This window comes from Mastigoproctus giganteus, chromosome 2, assembly GCF_048544385.1.
Source record: "Mastigoproctus giganteus isolate SK-2022 chromosome 2, ASM4854438v1, whole genome shotgun sequence".
Taxonomy (NCBI): Eukaryota; Metazoa; Arthropoda; class Arachnida; order Uropygi; family Thelyphonidae; genus Mastigoproctus; species Mastigoproctus giganteus.
Window position 1 is genome coordinate 93,813,105 of NC_143576.1, and position 23,556 is coordinate 93,836,660.

The window sequence follows — 23,556 nt, forward strand, 5'->3', positions numbered from 1 at the left end:
TTTTAGAGATGGAATTCAGATGATTATTAAAACTACGAAAGAAAGAATAATGACAACAATAAAGATTTTTACTTTGTGGACTCCGGTTTCATAAGTCTACTCAATAATAATTGAAATCTCTTTCTATACTTTAGAATAGCTGAAGGGGTAAGAGGAGAATAAGTATTTGCGTTTAATTGTTTTTATTTTGGCAAAGTTCTGTTTACATTGCATCATTAAAAGTGAAGAGACGGCGAAAAAAGGTTTGTTGAGCTTAGGAGATATGTTTTTTTAGACTATCCTCTCCCGTTACATTTAGTAACAACAGCACTGACTCCTGCCATTGTCACGTAATTTTTCGTGCGACTGTGTGTGCAATATCGGGAATTCTCGTGAAAATCTTGGGTTATAGGCTAATCGAATCAGAGAATGCCTCCATAACCTTAAAATGAAATCATCCATACTGACAGCCTAATGCCTTTAGGTAAATTATATGATGTGAATCAATCCTATCAACTTTATACTATTTTTATTCCGGGAAACTAGATGCACCTTATAAATACAAGCTGAAAACTCAGCTACTTCGACACAAAATATTATTCAGTCCTCTTACCAATGCACAGCAGCAAAAGCTGAAATCCTGGCCTTTGTGCAGTAGTAGTACGCTTCAATGTCAATAAAGTTTTCACGCAAGAAGCATTTGCATTTTCTTATGCAAGTACCAGTTCAATTAAAACACATTTAGAGCATTTATATTTTTTGTACAGTTTGGTATCGGACCGCATTATAAAAACCAGGATGATTCCATTTGTTAGCTGTCTACGTGGCATATTTGATGCCGAGGCATTGTTGGTTCAAAGATTCAGCTCATCGTTCGAGCTCACCAGGTTCTTTAAAGGTCAAAAACACGGTTACAAGAATTCTTCTTTAAGAAATCTAAGATCGACATTTTTCGCTCTTGGAGATGCTTCCGCTGCATACTGGAAGGTTTGGGCTTCTGTTTAAAATAATGGCGCTAAGACTCATCTTCTGGCACAGCCATGTTCAAAAATGCATAGCCTTCTTCGCTATACCGTAGAAAGTGTTCAAACAAAAAAAAGAAGAGCCGAATCACTGCACGTTGATCCGTTTTGGATGCACCATTTCTTTGACATTCCCTACGAAAAATTACACGTGCTGATAATAAATAGCAAAAGAACTCTTTTCTAGGTATTGCCATGAACCAGCAACATGCAAACTTAAGCGTAGGCTTACTGTTCCCCCCCCTCTGCTGAAGCCTCGCGTGTCTACAGTACTTTAATGAACTATCATCGTACAATCACGCCGATCCTTATAAAGGACAATATATAGTACATTTGCTCTTAAGTTTCTATTATGCTGCCTAGACTGCAGTTGATTACTTATAATATTGACAGAGAATGCTAATTTATAATTACGTATTAACAAATACGTAAGGTAATCAAAAGCAATTAATATAGTAACCAAATGCGAAGTGGTTATCAACGTGATAAGCAGAGGTTAAAATTTACCTTAGCCTTAGCAAACTTTAGGATTCGAGAAGTCTAACCTCATCAACGGTGCTAAAACTTGTGAATAATCAACTAAACCAGAGCGCATCCAATAGGCTTGGATCCGCTCTGGTTAGTTGATCTTACATTTGCATCTTCACAATGCCCGCAGTAACTTCAACCAGAAATAGTTTGTATCGGATCATGGGCCAATAATGTTAGCCATTATTCAAAACTTCCTAATCTCAGTCCACTAAACCACAAACAAAACAGCACGTTAAAATTTCCAAAATTCTCGGATATTCAAAAAACGTAATCACTGCTACCATAAAGATTCCGTGAATGCACTCGAGCAATTTGAAACAAAACTGACAACGGATATCATGATAGCACCCCATACGACATCAGAAAAAAATTACACGCTGATAGAGGACATTTAATTTTTACACCTCAATATCTGCTTTAAACAAAATATGAATTAGTGGGGTTGATGTGTTATAATTCTCAATACAGACAAAATGAACATAAATTAAAGACCAATTGAGCCGAACCATAACCAATTTAAAAACAATTTACACAAAACATTTTTGCAGCTTTTTACTCTGGACCTCAACTATCGTTTGCATTGATACAAGCAATTATCCTGAGCTATCACCATTCCCCCCATCCCAAAATAATTAGCAATTGACAAATCTCTGTGCTTTTCAAATTGAAAGGCAATAAACTTATCAATTCAATAATTTCTCTGAGCTGTCCTAACAATTGCCTAAGAGAACGGAGCAACCCATTTTATTGTGAAACACCCGAGTACATTTATTCCAGGTTTCTCTAATGGAACTGGTGGTTATTGAGACGCCTACTATCGATACAAATGCCTTCAGCATCCAAATATTTCAAGGCCAGTCTAATCAGCTTCCTCTTTGTTAAAAGCATTGAAGAAAGTCATCCTCCCACTCCTTACCATAATATGCTGATGGAAACCAAACAACGGTTACTAACTTACAATTAGATTACTAACCTCATTATCAAAGCATTTGAGGGTAAGAAACAACTAGCAGTCGTCTACGCAGTTGAATTTGATAACTTGAATGTCTCCAAGCATTTCTGAAGTACAAATGTTGTATTTAGACCAAATTTATATTTATTATGTCAATTGCTCCTAAATAGAAAGTTAAACGTGATAGAGTTTTGTAGCACTTTAGATATTATTTATTCTGTTTTTTTATAGAAATCATACAAAAAGGGGTGACGTGGGAAGAGAAATTTTCATTCATACATCACTTTTCCAATGTTAAGGCCAAGATCATTGGTCTATTATGCAAGAGCTGGTAGGTTCAATGATCAGGAGTTACTCAGCAAATATCTTAAACCAGACAAGGTTTAAGATATTTGCTGAGTAACTCCTGATCATTGAACCTACCAGCTCAACAAGGTCTGTTCCTCTATCGTCCCCCCCCTCCTGATCCAAATTAAGAAGTTTTTGAGTACAGGGTGCTTAGATAACTAAATCGGATCACCGGGCGTCCCTTTACTATCTTAAAATCCATACGTTACTCAAATCTGAAAATGACATCTTGGACTCCGGTTTTAATAGATTTATCTATTCCAAGTTAGTCATAAAGCAGATGAATGCACCAATATCGTACCCCTCCTCCGGGGAAAGGCAATCCATGTTTCATAGAACCTCCTGAAAAACCAAAAACAACAAAAAAGAGAGCGGATTCTGTGGAAAAACTGTTGAAAAATCACGATTAAAGACTACAATTTGTATGAAATCTTCATCTACTTCACAAAGTTGCAAAAAATTGCAAATCCTTGCAATATTTCGTAAATGTCTCATTCAGTATCCTATTTATGTACATATTTCTCATTACATTCCTTCTGTTATTATAATACAAAGGATGGGTATTTACATTGTATTAAATATGTGCTTTACTTATTTGTGTGTATTTTTTGTCACTATAATCGGTCGCCGCTAAAAATCCCAGAATGTTTTCTGGGATTTTTGTTAATGAGGTCAAAGTTCCGATTTGTAGCTCAAAAGGATTAAAATGTAATCAATATTTTTTAAATTAAATTTTCCAAGAATCGTTTAAGTGCGTTGGGTGGTTCTACGATGACTACGTAATCTACAAAAAAGATTCAAATTCTTTGAAACCAGAATTCAAACTAACTCCATTATTTGTTCTTTGATTTAAAAACAGCAATTACCTGAAATGGATCAACTACCAAGTATTCCAATACCGGCAGCGAATTAATATGGTCCCTTTGTATCATACATAGATGGTGATTAATAACGCTGCTGGGAACTTAGCAATTGGGAACTTAGCTCGCACAAGATTGGAGATTACTTCGATGTTTACTATGGTCATCATTCCTCGACTGAATTTAATCTCCGGTTGGCATAGCTGAGAACAACGCTGAACGTTACATTACCCAGGCAGTTCGTTAAGTAATTTCACGGACCTCGTATACTGTCATAATCCACCGTCAGGAGCATAAAATTAAATCACATGATCGGATTCACACTATACCACAAAATACGGTAATATTCTTGCAGTCTCTCCTATAAACTCCTGTGGTCCTATTGTGATGATGGACAAAATGGACTTACTTATTACGAAAGTTGTCCCTTTACTTCTTCTGAAATATTTTAAGAGTTAAACAATTTCAAAATAATTTTCCACATGGGGTTATTATTACCACATGCTTTAATCTTCCTCTTTCCTGGTTACTTTTGATTTCACTAGACAATTTTATTAAACGACCATAGACAAAGAAAGTACATTCAATGTCGTGTTTTCTTCCCGATTAGGAAGCTGAAGAAACCACCACCCAAGAGGATTCAAGGGGCACAATTCAGTTGTCGATGTGTTACAATGCTCAGTACTCTCTACTCGGTGTCCGCCTGATTCAAGCCAGTGATCTTGTGGCCAGGGATTTCAGCGGTACTGCAGATCCCTACGCTAAGGTGAGTTATTCAGAGACACCGTTGAAATTTTTTTAAAGCATACATAAACAAGAAAATCGACAACAGAATATAAGCAACTTAAAGACACAATAATGACGCCTAATAGCTTAGTAGCTATCGCGCTTAACACGCAACCGCCCAATATCAATCAATGATTGAGAAAAAAATCTTAATCTCTGTATCAGTTATTGTTTTAACATTCACGAATACCATTCATTTAAATCGGATTAACAATAAAAACCCCGATACAGCCATTAGCTTATTTAATATTGGACTTATTTAAAATATTGCCAGAGAAGGACTTGGAGTCTGAAGCCTTGAACCATCTCTTGAGAGTCGTTTACTGCACAACAACAAGTAATCAGTAGGGCTACATCTGGCGAGTAGGGAAATTATAGAAAAAGGTTCGAAACTTTTTGACTCTACTATATGTATAAGTTTGTTTTTCGAAATAAAACTAACGCAATAAATGTTATCACTAGGCAAAAACCGAATAAGAAGCCTCTGTTCGTATGTTCATACATTTTCTATGAAGAAGAAACAACAATAAAGATAAAATCAAATGCACGTTTATGTACGCCACCGTGTAACTATCAGTTGCTACCTTGATTCATGTCATTCTTGATATTTGCTTTTTAAACTTAGTTCGTCCAGATTTTTCTTGGAAAATATAAGCCAGAAAAACAAGAAAAGCGAAGGAGAGCGAGGGCTCTCCACTCGTTTAGAGGAAAGATATATTGGCATCCTCTAATGATCAGTGCAACCTTCATGAGCCAATAGAGGGAAGGAAGATGTACGATTAGACAACCATCTCAATGGCCCTATTCCCGCAGACTAATAAGCGAAGGATGGCGGCCAATCGATAGGACATAACGAGAGTAACGGTAGTTGGTCGCGAGAGGACGAAGGGCATTTCTTTAGACAACGTGATAAGAAGGAGAGACAATAAAAAAAAAAGACCACCAAAATCAGAGTTTATGATGGCATGAGAAGAAAAAGCAAACAACACTACCTTCGAATGCGGCTAGAGGTGTCGGATGAGATACTGTATATTTAGAGAAAGGTGTCTTTCTTTCGGGCACAATCAATTTTTATGCATTGCAAGGGAAGAAAGGCGGATGGTGCTTGAGCATTCTTAACTTATCTAAAATGCTCTATGGGGAGAAGATAGGAGTCGCGCAACTCTTACTTCAAATATGCCTCTCTATACTTAAAAGGTCCATTTAGTACAGCTTTCTGTTATCGCAATCATCAAACGAGGAAACTGAAATCTCAGTGCGAATTAAATTAATTCATATCTTCTTCATCAATATTTCCAATAAATAAGTAAATATAAAAAATATTTATCACAGAACTCTCATGTTTAAAAAAATATGGCACTTTTCGGAATTCTGCCCATGGAATATCAAATGACCACGACATCACTCTGGTAAACTAACTGATGGATACGTATTGCGCATATCAACATCAATTTCGACAACTGCTGAAATTTGTCCGTGTCTTTGCCAGGAAAGGCCTAAAGAGAAAACACTTGTTTTCTTCGAATTTTCTCATCATTTTGGGGTAAGGAGTAATCATTACTTTCCTTTTAAATCATTACTTTCGAAGCCCAGAAAAGGTATTTTTGTAAGGAGCCATATACAAAGCGTTCTGGAGATAAGGTGTTCAAAGTTAACAAAATGGGACAAGTAAGTTGCTAATAGCTCCAATTAATAAACCAGTATGTTTTATTTCAATTAACAAGTTGACTTTTATTTGTTACAGTGGTTGCATTTAAGACGTGTACTTTAATTGTCACATCTGCATTCAGCGCCTTGGTGTTGTTTTTGGAACTAATTTTGCGCTATTTCGTTTCCGCATGAATCTAGTGACTGCTCATTCAATATTTAATCTCTGGATGAATCATGATTTGCCACCTACAGGAGGTCAAAATGACACCCTTTAATTTTAATAACCTATATATACACAGCAGGTCTATGTGGTTTGACAGCACAGTTCTAAAATTGATTTTCTTTCCCGTCAGACAGCAGAACTGACTCAAGTTTCGTTGGTGCACAAGCCGACTAAAGCTTCCTGTCAAATATGGTGAACGTGTAGAATCGATCGATCATGTTTTGTAGTCGTATTGCGAGTGTCACAAAAGTAGTGTTTCAGTTGTATTTTAAACATGAACGGAAAATGTTTGGAATAGAAAACTAGCGAGTTTTTGGTGAAAAAATGAATGTGTGCGCTGTTGGTATTTTCGATAATCCGAATCAGGTTTATGAAAATTATGCAATGTGCAATTGCGTATTTTTAACTGAGTCAAGTAACTAGCAGAATGGTGTATGGTCGTTAAGGATGGCATGCGGTCGGGCCACTCAAACTTCCAAAACGGAAGAATATGTAGAGAACACGAGCAAATTAGTCAATACTGCAAGTATGAACATGAGAAAGGCGTATACCAGTGTAGTGTGCATTAAGGAGAATTTAGACAAGGAGAGAGAGGGGACGGATATTACATGGTTATATCTCTCGACACACCCACAAAACAGAAAATTTGAGGTTATAATATAATATCTCTCATGGTGAAAGAAATGAAAGAGGTGAAAGACTTGTGGAATTTGCAGAATCTCAAGGACTTGTCAGTTAATGAACACTTTTTTTCAAGAAAAGGGTGAACAGAAAGTGGACATGGAAGAGTCCAAATGGATTAACAACTAATGAAATCGACTTCATCCTCACTAACAGAAGATATATTGTGAATGATGTTACCGTCCTGAATAAGGTAAATGTTGGAAGTGATCACAGAATGGTAAGATGTACACTTGATATAGATGTAGGAAAGGAAAAAACTGACTCGAGTAAATAATACAAAGGTCTTTGAGATAACAGAAGAGGAGAAAAAGCAGTATGTACTGGAACTTAAGAACAAGTTTGAGCTTCTGCAGACTGCTCAGGACCAAGATATCGACGAGGAATATTACAACTTTCTGAAAGTGATAAAGCCCAAGAAACCTATAGGGAAACAGAAATCCAAAGAAGAAAAAATTAGTCAAGAAACACTTGTCATGATGAACCAAAGACGACAAATGAAGAGCAAGAAAAACACTGACAGGGAGAAAATTGAGTATACTGAGTTATGCAAAACCATTAGAAAGAGACTCAGAGAGGACATAAGAAGATTTAACACAAGAAAAGTAAACAAGCATTAAGGGAAAACAAAGGATTTAAATCAGCAGCCATGAGCAGTAATACAGAAAGACAAATGGTACTGAAACTGAAGAATAGCGATGGTGTACTTATAAACAGCAGAGAAGGCATAATTCAAATAGCAGAAGACTACTGTAGAGAATTATACAAGGAGCAGGGGAATGATGCCAGCAGTGGGGAAGATGGATTGCAAAGTAGCAATACATACGACATACCCAATATTCTTCCTGACGAGGTAGAACATGCATTGAAGAAAATGAAGAATCAGAAAGCCCCGGGGGAAGATGAAGTTACTGTAAAATTGTTAAAATTGGGAGGAAGAGACATAACACAAAAACTAGCAAGGCTCTTCACAAAGTGCATTAGAAAAGGTGTGATGCCTAAGCAGTGGAATAATGCAATCATAGTTTTGCTGCATAAGAAAGGAGATAAATCAGAAATTGGAAATTATAGACCAATTAGCTTGTTATCCCACATCTACAAGTTGTTCACAAGGGTTATTACTAACAGATTAGAAAGAATACTTGATGAGAATCAACCGAAAGAGCAAGCTGGCTTTAGGACAGGATTCTCAACTATAGATCACCTTCACGTAATATCACAGCTAATGGAGAAAGCAAATGAATATAAAACACCATTATGCCTGGCATTTGTGGATTATGAAAAGGCATTTGACTCCATACAGCATAAGGCAATGTTTCGGGCATTGGAAAGGCAAGGCATTGATACCCCATATATTATGATTTTGAAGAAAATATACGAGAGTGCTACCTCCTTTATTAGACTAGACAAAGATAGTAGGAAATTTAAAATCGAGAAAGGAGTTCAACAAGGAGACACAATATCTTCAAAGCTGTTTACTGCTGCCCTTGAGGAAGCTTTCAGAAGATTAGACTGGTCGCAGAAAGGAGTCAATGTGAACGGAGAGTACCTAAACCATTTACGATTTGCAGATGACATTGTGGTCATAAACCACGATCCCAAAGAATTAGAGGAAAATCTTAATCAGTTATGCACAGCTAGTAAGGATTTTGGACTAAAGATGAATATGGCTAAAACAAAAGTAATGATGAACAAGTATGCCACAGAAAGGGAAATAATGATATGATTGAAGGAGCAGTAATTGAAAAGGTGGAGTCATATACTTATCTGGGACAAGTTATTAGCTGTAATAATGATAAATGGCTGGAAGTCAAGAGAAGAATAAATTTTGGATGGATAGCATTCAGGAAATATAGTCACATACTGAAGAGCAATATCCCAGTTTGTCTGAAACGTAAAATAATGAACCAATGTATACTCCCCACCATGACTTATGCAAGTGAAACTTGGACACTCACCAAAAGAATGGAAGAGAAGCTGAGAATTACACAGCGAAGAATGGAACGAATTATATTGGGAATCAGACTGTTAGATAAGAAGAGAAACACATGGATTAGGCAGCAAACTCAGGTAAAGGACATTCTTATCAAAACTAAAGAACTAAAATGGTCTTGGGCAGGACACATAGCTCAAAGACATGATGACAGATGGACTAAGAAAATAACAGAATGGTATCCAAGAGGAGCTAGAAGAAAACCTGGAAGACAAAGGCGGAGATGGATAGATGAAATTCATGAGTTTGTGGGTAATAAATGGATGGCCAGTGCTCAAAACAGAAGGAACTGGAAAGTTGCTGGAGAGGCCTTCATCCTGCAGTGGATTGAAAATGGCTGATGATGATGATGATGATGATCTCTCATGGACTTAGTTGCGAATTCTCGGTGTAAATTGCAAATAAATTCAAAAACGAAAGGTCTGCACCACAAAGCCACAGGTTGTCCTCCGATTCTCGTGAAAGAGATGTTAAACATTGAAGCGTAAGTAAATTTTTTACATATGTAATATTCTTATACGTTTTCTCAAGAAATGTCTGTCTCAGATCCCATTAGGTGGCCTCTACCGCAAAATTCATTTGGTCCATTCTTCAATGATAGCAATTTCTCGACACTGTTCACTTCTTTTGATGCTCTCGAAATGTCACCGGAGAGTGCTCTTCTTGTCTTGCTTCCTTGTCCCCATCTCACAGCCATCACTGACGTGATTTAGGTAAGGAAACTGAATCCAGGACAGAATTTAAAAATTCACTTTGCAGTTACACAGAATATTTACATTACTGTTAGTGGAACTGAAGTAACGCTACAAAATTTCAGGCATTAATAATTCATACCTAAAATTATACTTTACTTGCGCACGTAGGGGTATTCAGACACATTTTTGTAATCATTACATGAAAAAATTACATGTGACCAAATTACACGGAAAATTTGGCATGATGCTGTACCACCTTGCCAATGATCTGTTAATCATCTTTAGGGGGATTGAACTGTCCATCTTACAGATTGGAATAATACCATATTATGGGTTAAATAATTGGTTATATAAAACAAAAGTAGTCTTGAGGAGGAAAGCCATTATTCGCAAATCTAGGTTAGAGGGAGTAACCTTTGGGTTTCATATCCACTGGAGCTTTATGTAAAAAGACATTTTTTATCTCAACATTAAATTACATTAGGCACATAATGTAAGTTAATGTAGATATATTTTAAAGATTAAACACATCATAAAATATTTAATCTTAGCAGATTTAACCCGTGTGAGAGCATTGGTAATGTACACTAACTTTCCTCTGTTAATGGTCATCATTCATTTGTCTACTGAGCATTTATATTTATTTCAAACTTCGATTGGTTGTCAGATTCGTCTACTTCCGGATAGAAGAAATTTTCGCCAGAGCGCCATCCATAGGAAGACGTTATGTCCGCAGTTCGTTGAAGAGTTTGTTTTCGAAGTCCTTCCTACAGATGTCGGCCAACGTATTCTTGAAGTGCTGATCTACGACTACGATGAATATTCTCGACACCAATGTATGGGTGGCATAGAGATTCCTTTGCAGTCCTTAGACCTCAATACGGAGCAGGTTGTATGGAGACCAATAATGCAACTTGAAGATACCGACGACAAGGTGAGTGTTTGTTCACTTGACCCGTGTAAATGCGGTAATTAACGTTTTGTGTGTTTTTAAAAATGTAAAGCATATATCCTTCATCATCTGAATTGAATAATCCTAACAGAAATATTATTGAGGCAGCAATATAAGGCAATCTAAATTTTATCCAATTGTTTAACTTCATTTTCACAACATTTGTATTATTACTTACAAATGATAAAAATTTACCGATTCCTTGTAATAAGTTATCCAGTCCTCTTTTAAATTTATCAAACCCCCACTTCCAAAAGGCTAGGTGGAAGTTTATTCCAACAGTGAAGTGCTCTTTGGCTAAGAGCAAATTTACGCAGTTCTTTTCTACAACCATCCTTTTCCAATTTAAAGTTGTCTTCATTTGTGCGTGCGTATTTTGTCTAAGAGTGAGTAAGAAACAGAGAGAATACAGACATTATCAGCATTTAGTTTACTTAGACATTTTAAAGGATTATGAACTTCAAATTAGGTCAACCATGCAGATGCCTGGTTTCCAGACACTGAAATTTACAGAATTCCAGTAGAAATTAGTTTATCTTGTTGCTATTCTCCGCCCTTTTTCAAACCGAAGCAAATGACATAATATCCTCTTTGTCTTTGCTAGAAAATTATCTGTACGTCATTGGCAGAACTCCATAAGTTTCTAGAGCAGAGAATTGACTCACATGCAGTGAGTCAATTCTCACTGTACTGCTCAGAAAACTTCAATATACTATTTTAAGTAGCTGATCTTCATTTTCAATGAATTATAACAAGGAAAATTGTCTTCACTGAGTGGACCACTTTAGACTTTTGATAAAGTTGAAAATTATGTATTAAATGAAGGATTCAATATCTTTCATTTTATGCGATATGTCTGGATTAAAACTTTTGATTGAAATTAGACTTCAATAAAACCTTTAGTCCTTAGGTTCTTTTCGTAAAATCAGTGTTCGATGCGTTTACCGTGGTCACAGAGAAAATGCAATTCAGGGAAGGACCTTAAATCATTCTACGATCAGAAGAACATCACGTGCTACAGTGGCATAGCAAGGATCACGTGGATATGAGCGCCAAAGAGAAGAAGGGAGAGAATTAAAGAAATTTTAATCCTTGAAGAGACGATTCCCCGAGTCATGGACCCTGGGCGCCACTGTTGCTACGTCTCTGATGTCACTATTTCTGATACTTACTGATATGTTGGCATGCGATTGTTACAGTTCTCTGAGCATATTCAATTTTGGTGAATGATATAAGCACTAATGCTGTACCGAAACAGTTATCGTTTTTATTTTCTCTTGCAGCCCGACCTCGGAGACCTCATGTTTTCCCTTGGATACTTGCCTAGTGCGGAACGTCTTACAGTGGTAATACTGAAGGCTCGCAACCTGAAACCAGTGGACGAGACGAAAAACATATCCGGTAAGTGCGACTTTCACCTGATGTGTTATTGAATTTAAAACGTAAGCACCAACTTCATAATACTAAGAAAAGGGGCAGATAAAGAGGGTTATGTGCTTCCTCAAATTTTCTGTCGTTTCGCTTCCGTAACTCTATAAACAAAAGATTGACAATTCAAAAGACACATCATCATTCCCACTGCTAGATTAATTTGGGTTGCAGACGCGCAGATTCCTAGAGAATTTTTCACAGGAATAGGAGAAAAACAACCCTCCAAGCATAACGATTAAGTTCCACTATACTGTTAATCACGCCTCATTCAGGAACCAAAGTGAAGTCTGTAATTACATAAAGAGAAGTTATTTTATAATTAATTATGGGGACACAAAGCATTCCCCCCACAGAACTTCTTACTACTCAAAAGAAGGTCAGATATGACAGTTATAATTTGTCGTTAAAGAAAATGTTACAATAAATTTTCGAATGTGGCAATCCACCATTAGGGGGCTCCTTCGATTGGAACCCCTGGGTTGCATTGCCTCGATATGTGTACTGAATCCAGCACTGCGATATACTGAATCAAAGCAATAAAGTTATCAGTGAAAGGAGAACATCGCCATCACAAAAGATTCGACCGTGAGACATCTGCTCGCGAGCGTATGTTCATAACGTTTTTGATATGAAAAAAAGATGGTGAACATATGCATTCTGTTAAAACAACACAGTTATATGGGGCACCGACTGTCACTGTTTAAGTGAAGAGAACCTTAACATACAGTTGTGCTCAAATATTGCGTCACTTGCCGATTTCCTGTGACATTTGGCAAAATAGCATATATGTATTGTAACAGATATCATATGCAATGGCTAAGTTTTGACAACACCACGTAGGAAAAGTGTTGCTACTGCTGCGTTGAATGCAGCGGGACATTCGACGCAAGAAATACTTGAAAGGATTCATTGTAATCAGTCAACTGTGAAACGTTTATTACGAAAATTATAAGATGCTGGCAGTCTAAACAGAAAAAGAGAAAGTGGGACTCCATGAATATCTTCTGCAGAGTAGGAAAAATTCCCAGTCCATCTGCGTGTCTGAAACAGAAGGCCCTCATCTACAGATCTCAAAACAGCATGCGAGGAGGATACAGGAATAAAGACAGTACTGCTACAGTACATAGTCGTCTTTTCTCATTCTTATTGGGATTAGTAGCAGGTCACCCGACAAAAAGGCCACTTTCGACGCAAAAAATGAAAGCACAACGTGCGCAAAAGAGCATGCTAGTTGGTCTGAGGATCAGTGGAAATGTGTTATTTTCTCTGATGAATAATAATTCAACTTGCATGGTTCGGACAACCAGAAGACTGTTAGACGAAGAAGAATTTCATCTTGACTGTATCGCCTCCACAGTGAATCATTCTGCATCTCAAATGATTTGGGGCTTGAATTTGTGACAGGTACAATTAATTCTGAGGTGTACCAGGAAGCTCTTGAGACAAAATTACTTCTCAGAATTAGAGGGAGTATGGGGATGTTGCCAAATGCATTTTTCAAGAAGACTGTGCACCATATCATAGAGCTAAAAGTACTACATCATAAAATTAGAAAAATGTTTAAAATTTATGAAATGTCGCACTCCTGTTTAAATAAATGCAATTTATTTCGCTGTCTTTACTGCCCACAGATGCGAAAATAGTTGAAGGATAAATCAATTCGCACAATAACATGACCCGCGAACAGTTCAAATTCCAATCCAATTGAAAATTATTGCAACAGAACGGGTGTTTGAGTAATGCAAAAGAAACCAAAAACACTTAGAGAGCTGCAAGAGACATTAATTCGTGTTTAGTACCATGAGATTTCCAGGATTACACTCAGAACCTCATCCAATCGATGCAACAACGATGTGCGGCAATCATCAAAGCAAGGGGTGGTTAATGAAATATTAGTGTGTATTTTGTTGTTTTTTTTTTTTGTTATATAACTCCCTGTCGTTTTAGAATGAGCAAAGTAATGAAACAAAAAAATCACTGCTTTCATATAATTTTAGCTATTATACGAGCCATAAGTAACATACTGTTATTTTGGAGAAAAGCACTTATTTCATTGCATATTTATCCATTAGGCATAAAAGTAAATTTTTCTGCAATTAATAGTTTCATATGTGTATTGTTATTACTTAAGTACTTGCAGTTATTTCTAAATGATTAGCTGCCAGTATAAAGACAAACAACCTCGAAATCTAGGAAATAGATTTTTTTTAGCTATTGTGGTTTGTGTCTCTCCAATCCCTGATTCTGACGCAGTAAACAGTCGATCTAGTTGCGTACTTAATAAGCCAGTCGCTCATCTAATCTGTGGAAACTTCAACCATTCTCTACAATTACAGAATCTTCAAGACTCACTTTTAAGTAGCCTGGCTTCCTCTGGCATTTTTGTTTCATCCGAATCTCAATACTCTTTCAATTTCTGTTACAGCTTGAAACAAAATTTCCATATCTCTAGCACCCATAATGAAGGTCTCCTACCTTTCTCGACCTCGAAAGGTGACTCTGTGCAATGAAATACATTCCACTGAAAATCCTTAAGACCTGTGATCCACTGCTTGTCGCCAACCTTTTAACAAATGGCTAAATGCTGTAGCGGTATCTGCTGCCGCAAAGGTTACGATTTCTCCGAGATCTGCAGACTGGCGAAACCACCACCTCTCCAGCCTTTTCGAGTAAAACAATTTAAGATATCGAACCTGTCCACCGACCGCATAGTCTACTCTAAGACAAGAGCAGTGTTTAATAGAAATAAATCGGTATGTTATCTAGAATTATAACAAGACACCTAATAACTGCAAGTTTCCACACCAATCTGCTCAAAATTCAACGCTCAGTCATTCTGACTCATAGTGGTGACGGACTGCACAGCTCGCTTCCCTGCTGGATCTCCGGGTAATCCCAACGGTAGTCTAGATTGGCACCCAGTCAATCAAAACTAACTACCGTCAATCACAATCACTAAGTTAATGCGATCAATCCTCTCAAGCCGTCAAAGACAATGGGAGTTGACAATGTGCCACATTTTATTGTGAAATATACAGTACAATTAACCTAATGCTCACTATTATGTAATAATATATTGGTTAAAAAAGGTTTTTCCTCCAACTGGAATAATTATGCTATAATTCCTCTGCCGAAAATTCTAAATCCCACACTGCTAAGCCATTACAGACCAATGAACACAACATTAACTGTGTAAAAACTTAGAAAAAGTCTTGCTATCAATGTCATCTGAGCAAATGACCCGACCAATTGTAGAACGCTGTTCCAAGTAGATGTACTGTTACTAATTTATGCATCCTTCAAGTCTCGAATTCCAAATGAGTTTGCGGCTAAGTCTGAGCTCGCACAGTTATCAACGTTGAAGTCCGGTCAGCCTTCGACAGCCTAGGTGTTAATTCTTAACTAATGTGCTTGAAATGGGTTCATTATTATCAGTGGAAATAAGATTCAATTCATACAATCCCTCTTAAAGTGCAGATAAGAATTTTTAGCATCGTTAATTTTGCTACTAAATAGGAAAAATAACTGCAGAAGTTTTACAAGGCAGAGTCCTGTTTGGTCTGCTTTTCACGGCTCTCTTAATCCCATTTCTAAATTACCAAATTATGTTTATGAGGGTGATATTAAGCTCCTCATACCTTAACCCCAAACAGTAAATCCCGGAAATGCAGTGGCCCAAATGAATCAGAAGCTGATGATTTTGGCTGAATATTTAAAAAAAGGTTTAATTTGTTCCTTATTGCTAATATTCTCTCTCTCTCTCTCTCTCTCAAGCTAACACCAATCACTCTGAACTTATCGCTTAGAGCTGAAATAATTCGTACAGTTAAGAGTCATAAAGACTGAGGTGCAGTATTTGGTATCAGATTGAGCTTTGTCTAACACACAGAAATTCTTAGAAAATGCAAGCAGCATCTGTGATTGCTAGAGCCAAAAAACCAGTCAGATATCCTAAGACGGCCGTCTATCCATCGATACTATGCGCTGCGTAAGTATGGACACCGTCTACTACAACCCAAATAAAACTAATTTTTACTTCCGAATGTTCTGAAAGGGGAAAACAACAAGTACAATCTGCCAAATACAAATAGTTCTTTGATAGTTGCCAGTTGGCTGGAAACCGGATTTAGGAATTAAATCCGTCCTTCAGGGATTTATGCATATACCCCTCCTGCCCTAAGATCATCTCTTTCACTGAAAATAATTGCAAACCGGTTGAAAATCTGATCGGTTTATACCGGGAAGAAAAGTAAAAGAAACTGAGTAACAAGTTTATACTGTTCCATTAATTCAACTACTCTTCAAACTTGATTGATCTGGAGACGACAACTAACACTCATTACAGAAGCCATATTGCAGGACAGTTTATAGATTTGTGAAGCGTGGTACCATATTAAGTAATCTGCTGTTGTTCTTCCCAGCAATATCCATCGAAAAGGTTAGATTTTTTTTTCCGTACGTGCTAACCTTAAGATGCCTCCACTTATAATTATCTCGGACTGGTGATCTGGACGTTCAATGCTTCAGATGTATCAACTCATGATGGCACAACTATGCTTCAATTAGACTCTAATCTTTATAAACAATAATCTACACCAGACTAATGCTTGATGACAACCTTTGAAGTATTAGAATTTAATACGATAAATGCGCTTAACAGCTGATCACTGTTAACGTAGAACTAATCCGACTTACAGTCCTTATTAATCCCCTACATTAAGTTTTAAAGCGGTTGTTTCCTGTTTATGTATAATACGGTAAACGAACAAATAAAAATTATTTATTCATTCATGATATTGTATTCTTATTTAGTATATATAATGCTGATACCTATTTAGAAAATGAGTGAAGAGATGAGAAAAGCGTGTTGAACTAGATGGGGTTTATGGTGAAAAGGAATAACAATCAAACTAATTAAAATATTATATATTTTAAATTTAATTTGTCTCGATCCTTTTTTTCCATAACCATTCATTCTTCACGTCCACACTCGTTTCATCAACCATCGACATGACGATGAATCTCACTATCATCATTTCAAATTCCTCCTTCCGTTACAGAATATTATACCATGATATCTTTTTTGTTTACAATTTCATCAACTCTAACACACTCTCCACCATTTCTGGTAAAAATCTCTTTCGTTGTTCAGCTCATTAATGCCAGGTATCATTTCTGTTTGTTCTTCGGACAAATTATTTAGCAGCTGGTTCCTTGTTCCACTTTTTACAGGTTGGTTTGTTGGTCTCAACTATTTACAGATTTTTTTAGCACATCGATTATTCTGATCATAGTGCGTCAGTTTGTAAGAAAATTTTTAATCTTCCTTCTTGCTATTTATTTGTGAATCTGAACATTCTTATTATGAATATGATATTTTTTTCATCGCATCCCCGGGGAATCCAGAAATTATAAAACCTAATTTGCATGTAAATACTACTTAACCATAAATGAGTTCTTTCTCACAGCCTACAAATATTTCCTAAATTATATTAAGATATTTCATTAATCTTTCAAATATTCCATTAGGCGCAAAACGTCGATTAAGATATTTTTTTTTTTACTTTTTAACCATTAAAATAATGTGAAGGTGACAACCACAGCTATTAATGCCGGCACTGCATCTCCAACAGGGAGTGAAAAGCAATAGCTTTTAGAAGAGAGAAATGGACTACTCCTTTCATTAATATTTTAATTGTAATTTGCGCAATGTCTATTTTCAAGAGATCATTGCATGGACGTTATTAATTAACGAAGGTACGTAGGTCTGTAATTAAGATTCCGATCCCAGTTTGATATTTTCATGACGTAGATTCACGTACTACTGAAATATCACACCAATAATACTGTTAAAACATCTACCTTGTGCAGGCGCTCTCATAAATTACTATCTAGATATTATTAAGTCTAATTCACACAGTGGTGTGGTTCTAATTACGGAAACCCTCTCAGAGAGAGATCCTTTCTCGTCTAATGCCTCCATGCGAACGATGTTCAATATTGCTCTCTCCAGATGCCACTGAGGTTAGACTTGACCAACCATAAATTCCCATAATCCACTTCTGCACAGTATCCTGTATTGTAATTGAATTCTAGCATTAGGCCACCAACGCTTCTGAAATGTTTATTCAGAAACTTAATGCCTTGCTCACCTTTTCCCTTAAATGACAGTGGTGAGCCTTCTGGTGAATTTACGTCGCTAGATAGCTGATATTTTACTCCACTCTCAGCTGCACAATCGTAAAGTAAAATGTTAGCCGCGCACCTTATACAGCATTCCAGCTCATAAACATGTTTCAAGGAAATCAGATCTGCAATGTGAGCGAACATAATCACGTTGTACTCTCCAAACTAAGTGCTCAGATGTCTGCTCGAAGCTTCATAATTTAATACACTCAAGACACTAATGCTAAACCGTAGGTAGTACAGAACCGAACAAAATGTCCGGGTAGGTCACAGCAATGAGTGTTCTAGTGACTGCACCCCAGTCCAGAGAGCAAGAAACAACTCTCACTATATTCCACCCTCCAAACTTCATGTTGTGCCGATGTACACGTTAAGCAGATCTTACTTTGATGCAGAATAAGTAACTTTGTAGTAGTTGATTTCTTATTATGTACGTTTAGAATTGTGCATGATGCCTTCAATCCCATATAATGCTTATTTATGTTACACAATTACCCCTAATCCTAAAAGATATTTTATGTCTTACTATTCATTTGTTTTCTCAGATCCTTACGTCAAAGTGGCCCTATCTCATGGGGGACACCGTTTGAAAAAGAAGAAGACGTCAACTCAAAGATCAACTATAAATCCTGTATTTAATGAGGCGCTGACCTTTAATGTCACCAAGGATATGCTGAAGGCCATCGTTCTCGAATTCACGGTTATGAACGACAACATCATTGGTCCTAATGAACCTCTGGGTCGAGTCGTTATTGCGCCTGATTCTAAAGGCGACGAGGCTGCTCATTTAAGGAATATGCTCTCTTCGAAGACCGCTGTAGCGATGTGGCATATCTTAATGCCACCCGGACCGAGTTGATGAGCGTGTCGAGTGACAGTTTGCCCTTTTCACGGAAATTAACAGATTGGTGGACCCACGAAGATCAAACAGGTCAAGCAAAATCAAACTGGATGCGACGCTTTTACTGTGTAGATGGTAGTTTATTGTTAACCCGCAATATAAATTTCCAAACGTAGTCTATAGAACCAATTTAAAAGCTTAATTCCAGTATATATTTTAATTTCATTTCATGCAGTGTTATTTCTCGGAAGGGCATGGTGGTAGAGAAGACAAATAGCACACATTTATTTTATATGACCTGTACATAAAAATGAGGAATCCTGGTAATTTAGCGGAAGAAATCAAACGAAAAATCAATATCCAGTCACGTTTAGAATATATCTAAACTTCTCGAAGTGTGAAAATATTTTTTGTAGTAACTTAGAAGTCGTTTTTAAAACGCAGGGAGATCATCACCCACTTTGCGATGGATTTTCTGCGCTTTTTGATTTTTAAAAGAAGCACAAGCAAATAACTTTACAGTGTACAATAACATTTTAATTCTCCAATCTAATCGGAACAATATAAAAACTGTGGATATGCTCAACCTAACTAAAAGAAATAGTTTTAAGCTTCAATTAAAACTGATAACGTAGAAATTATTTTGACTATTTAAAATTTCATCAACTTAACAGTAAATTACGAGATCAGAATCAGCTCTCATCATCCGCTCGTATAATTCAATTTTATCGAAATGCCACATTTCTCGAAAGGATATTTTTATTATTAATTCCAAATTATTCTACTGAAACAATTTTGTCAGTAAACGGAGGATAAAATAGTATCCTCTGTTTACAAAATCTTCTGGGATAGCTTATATTTTTTCTTAAGTTATTTATATTTTTTAATCGTTAAAATAAAATCTAAAATAATGAAAACGAAACAGATTTTCTTCTTCACGGTTGTGGTAATTTCAAGCCATCTAACAAACTTTTACCCCAATTGCATTATATCCTAACGAAGTCCTTAAATCACGCGATGGTTCTCTCTTCCGTCCTTCCTTCCGCTGTGCACATGTATTACGACAAGGAGCAGAAAAATATGTTTAAGAAAGTCTTCTAAAATTGCAGGTACGTAGCATCACAGCACCTCTATTGCATACACTACCGCTGATTGCGAATTGATCTTCCTCTTCACTTTACTGCCAACCCTTGACGTCAGAGACCTTCCCTCTGTGAACTCCGATAGCTGACTCGAAGCTCTGACGTCATTCCTCTGACAGCCATGAAAAATAGGGGTTACTTGCTTCAGCTGTTTAAAACAAATGCAGCATCTGTCCTTGATCCGTGTTATCCACCTTGATTGCTAAAAATAAAATATTTACGAAGTATCTAACCTATATAAATGACATTAGTTATTCTGATAGGATAACTTAAGCCACTCAGCACTTGAGTTCAACCAGGCCGAAAACGATTAGCTGTAACAGGATGGGGAATAAGTTTATAACGCGTATGTAAATTATGGTATCAGTACTGAATTCTTATCAAATAAGTCAAGAACATCCCTGGTCTCTTAATAAAAATATATTTTCCGACTTGATCTCCAGTATGAGACTGCATGTTCAGAGTATCAGTGAACTAGTCCTGAGAACTGCAAAAAAGGATTTGCAGGAGCGCAACTGTGTCAGGTAGAATAGCTCAATGTACCAACCTCACAATCAGAAAATTAGTCCTATTCAAAATATACATTGTCAGAGACATACCCTAAATTTCGTTCTCTAAAATACGTGAATGACGTATATAAATTCGTGACTTATTAATAAACGTATTATCTCTAACTGGTATTTAGGCGCTCAAGGAAGCATCCCTCACCCGAGACCGACTAACTCGGTTACAGCGAAGACTTAAGAGGTGAAACCTTTTGCATCATTAAGTGAAGTTGGTGTAACTGTCTGTGTAATACATAGATAACTCAATAATAAAATAAAATATATTGATTTTGATTTTTTTTAGTACGCTGATTTATTGGTCTTCAAAAAAATTGACTAAAACTAATTTATTCGTCTTCTTTTTTTCCCCTTAAAAGTATAATAACCATCACACTTCAAAATTTAATGTTTTTTTTCTGTATATTTTAATTCAAACATAATAGAAGATTTAAAGGAGACTGTCTCACGCACAAGTAACATAAATTCAGCTTATGTTTAATTTCAGAACATTCAGTTAACAAATTTCTTGTATTTTGAAGATAGTTATACCGATTTGTAAGAAAGTTTGAGGCTTTATATTAACCTTACTGCGTTTCGGAGGATAATAGAACCATTTGTTTTTATCTCCAAAATTGGAAGGAGAAAAATAAATTCTAAACATTAAATATTTTTCTCCTTTTATAAAAAAAAAACTAAAGCCTTTTAAGAGAATAAGTGAACTGCATAATTTTAAAGTTGAATTATTTGATATCTCCCAAGTGATCTTGACTACTTAAAACTGGTTTAATTTATTGTCAAACCTAAAACTGATTTGGATATTCGTAGATAAGTATTTATCAGTTATTTTTGATGAATTAATTGATTCTTGGAAAGCACAATTCATTCGATAATTAAATGTACTACCGATAGAAAGGTTCCTCTATTTGAAGTACGTTGAGCTGGTCTATCCATAAAAGGGTAAAATAACCACAGATAATAGTGCATATTACTTTAACGAAACTTTTCTCCAAAAACAAGGTATGCTTTTTAAGTTGTTTCACTATAAAAATGATTTTTAAGAGCTCCATTCAAAACATCAACACGATGCTTTGAATGAAGAATCATGTTTGGATTCCTATTTCAGTTAAACAAGAATTCTCACTTTAGAAAAAGAATTTGCAGGCTAGGCAGTACATTTTCTAAAACAAATCACTAACTGTGGAACACGATGACCAATTTTCCAGACAAAATTAAAGAGCTGTACAATAAGATGCTGCAAAACAATTTCATTTTCTCGTTTTCACATTTAAAATGGTACTTTGGGCTGGTGCTTTGGTTTGGGTTTTAATGGCGCATTGGCAGCTAAGGCCATAATGCACCAAGTCAAATTTAAAAGGCTACTAGACATTTGGGCTGATGCAGCATACAGTTATTATTCTTACTTCATCTAAATTGGGAAATGAAATATTAATCTTATATTTGACGTCCAAGTCATCAAAATTCTGTTCTCTAGATTAATTTTTTTTTTGTATGAGTTTTGTATGATGTTTTTATAAATTATGTTAGATTCATTTTCACCTTCATCAATATCTATATTTCGCGTGTGTTTTATTTCACCATTCGAATTTAATTTGCTAATGAAAATTGTTATGAAGGCAGTGATCGATGACCCTCCTGCAAAATGGTTACGCTAATAATTAACAGATTTCACGCAATACTGACTCTGTTACTGGGCTGAGAAAGGAGTTTATCTATTCACTAGCCTGTAAACATCTACGCCCGGTTTCAAATGATGCTTATAAAGCAAATAATGCGCATGACGTTGTTTATCGCAACAAACCGTACACAGACTTTCACTTTATCCTAGTAATTCAATATTAACCATCTGACAATATGCATCAATGCCTGCAGAACGCTGATAGCGCATCCTTTAGAAACAGCGATGAACTAACTGAAGGATATTCGGGTCATTTGTCAGTTGATCATTTGATTTCAATCGCAGTCGAGTGCTGTTTGCAGTGCTGAGAAGACTCGCTAATTTTCTAGTATTAAGGACGACGCAGGCAGGCTTTTACGGACTCTATGAAGCAGCATCCGAGCAAAGGCCTCGTGTTCCCAACTGATATAATACATGTAGTCATCATTTATAAAATAGCATCTCTTATTTGCGTTTTCATTAGCTGAAGTTCATTGATCGATCGTGGATTGGAACTTTATGATACAACATGCTGCCAAAAACTGTTAATCAAAGGGAGAAATGCATTTTTCAGGTTATAAAAAGTGTAGTATTAAACTGTTCATTTAAATTATAAGATTCACAAACAATAGTATATTAAAAACGCTTTTAATACTTCATCAAAAGAATACTATGCAGGGACAAGTATGCAATGTGGCCTAACAAAACGTGCGTTGAAGAAAACTCTTTGAGTTTTCTTCAACGATATGACTAACTTCTTAAATTTTAAAAACTCCTTTTAAAACACTTTATAAATCGAAAATAATGACATCAAAGAGAAAACTCAATAAACAGTTTTGGGCCAGTTCAATCGCATTGTTACTAAATAAAACGAAGCATTTAATCTCAGATTTAAATTTTTTATTCCACTTCATGTATAAATTAAGAAAAAAGTGTTTTTATTTTTAAAATATACATCTTTTGCACATAAGGAATCATAACATATCACAGGATTTTATCTGAATGCACCTTCCCAGCACGTTTTTATTAAATCAGTATACATTAGATAAAATTTTCTAGCCGAG

At 36.1% G+C, this 23,556-nt stretch overlaps 1 protein-coding gene across 1 annotated transcript in view; it reads left to right on the forward strand.

Annotated features, from left to right (window-relative positions):
• Positions 1-19,819, forward strand: part of LOC150089430 (synaptotagmin-5-like) — a 152,408-nt gene extending 132,589 nt beyond the window's left edge. The window contains exons 4-7 of the mRNA XM_090368586.1: positions 4,303-4,458; positions 10,388-10,654; positions 11,956-12,073; positions 18,835-19,819. Of these exons, the coding sequence (XP_090224712.1) occupies positions 4,303-4,458; positions 10,388-10,654; positions 11,956-12,073; positions 18,835-19,148 (855 nt within the window). The 3' untranslated portion in view covers positions 19,149-19,819. The remainder of the gene's footprint in view (positions 1-4,302; positions 4,459-10,387; positions 10,655-11,955; positions 12,074-18,834) is intronic.
• Positions 19,820-23,556: the final 3,737 nt, after the last annotated feature.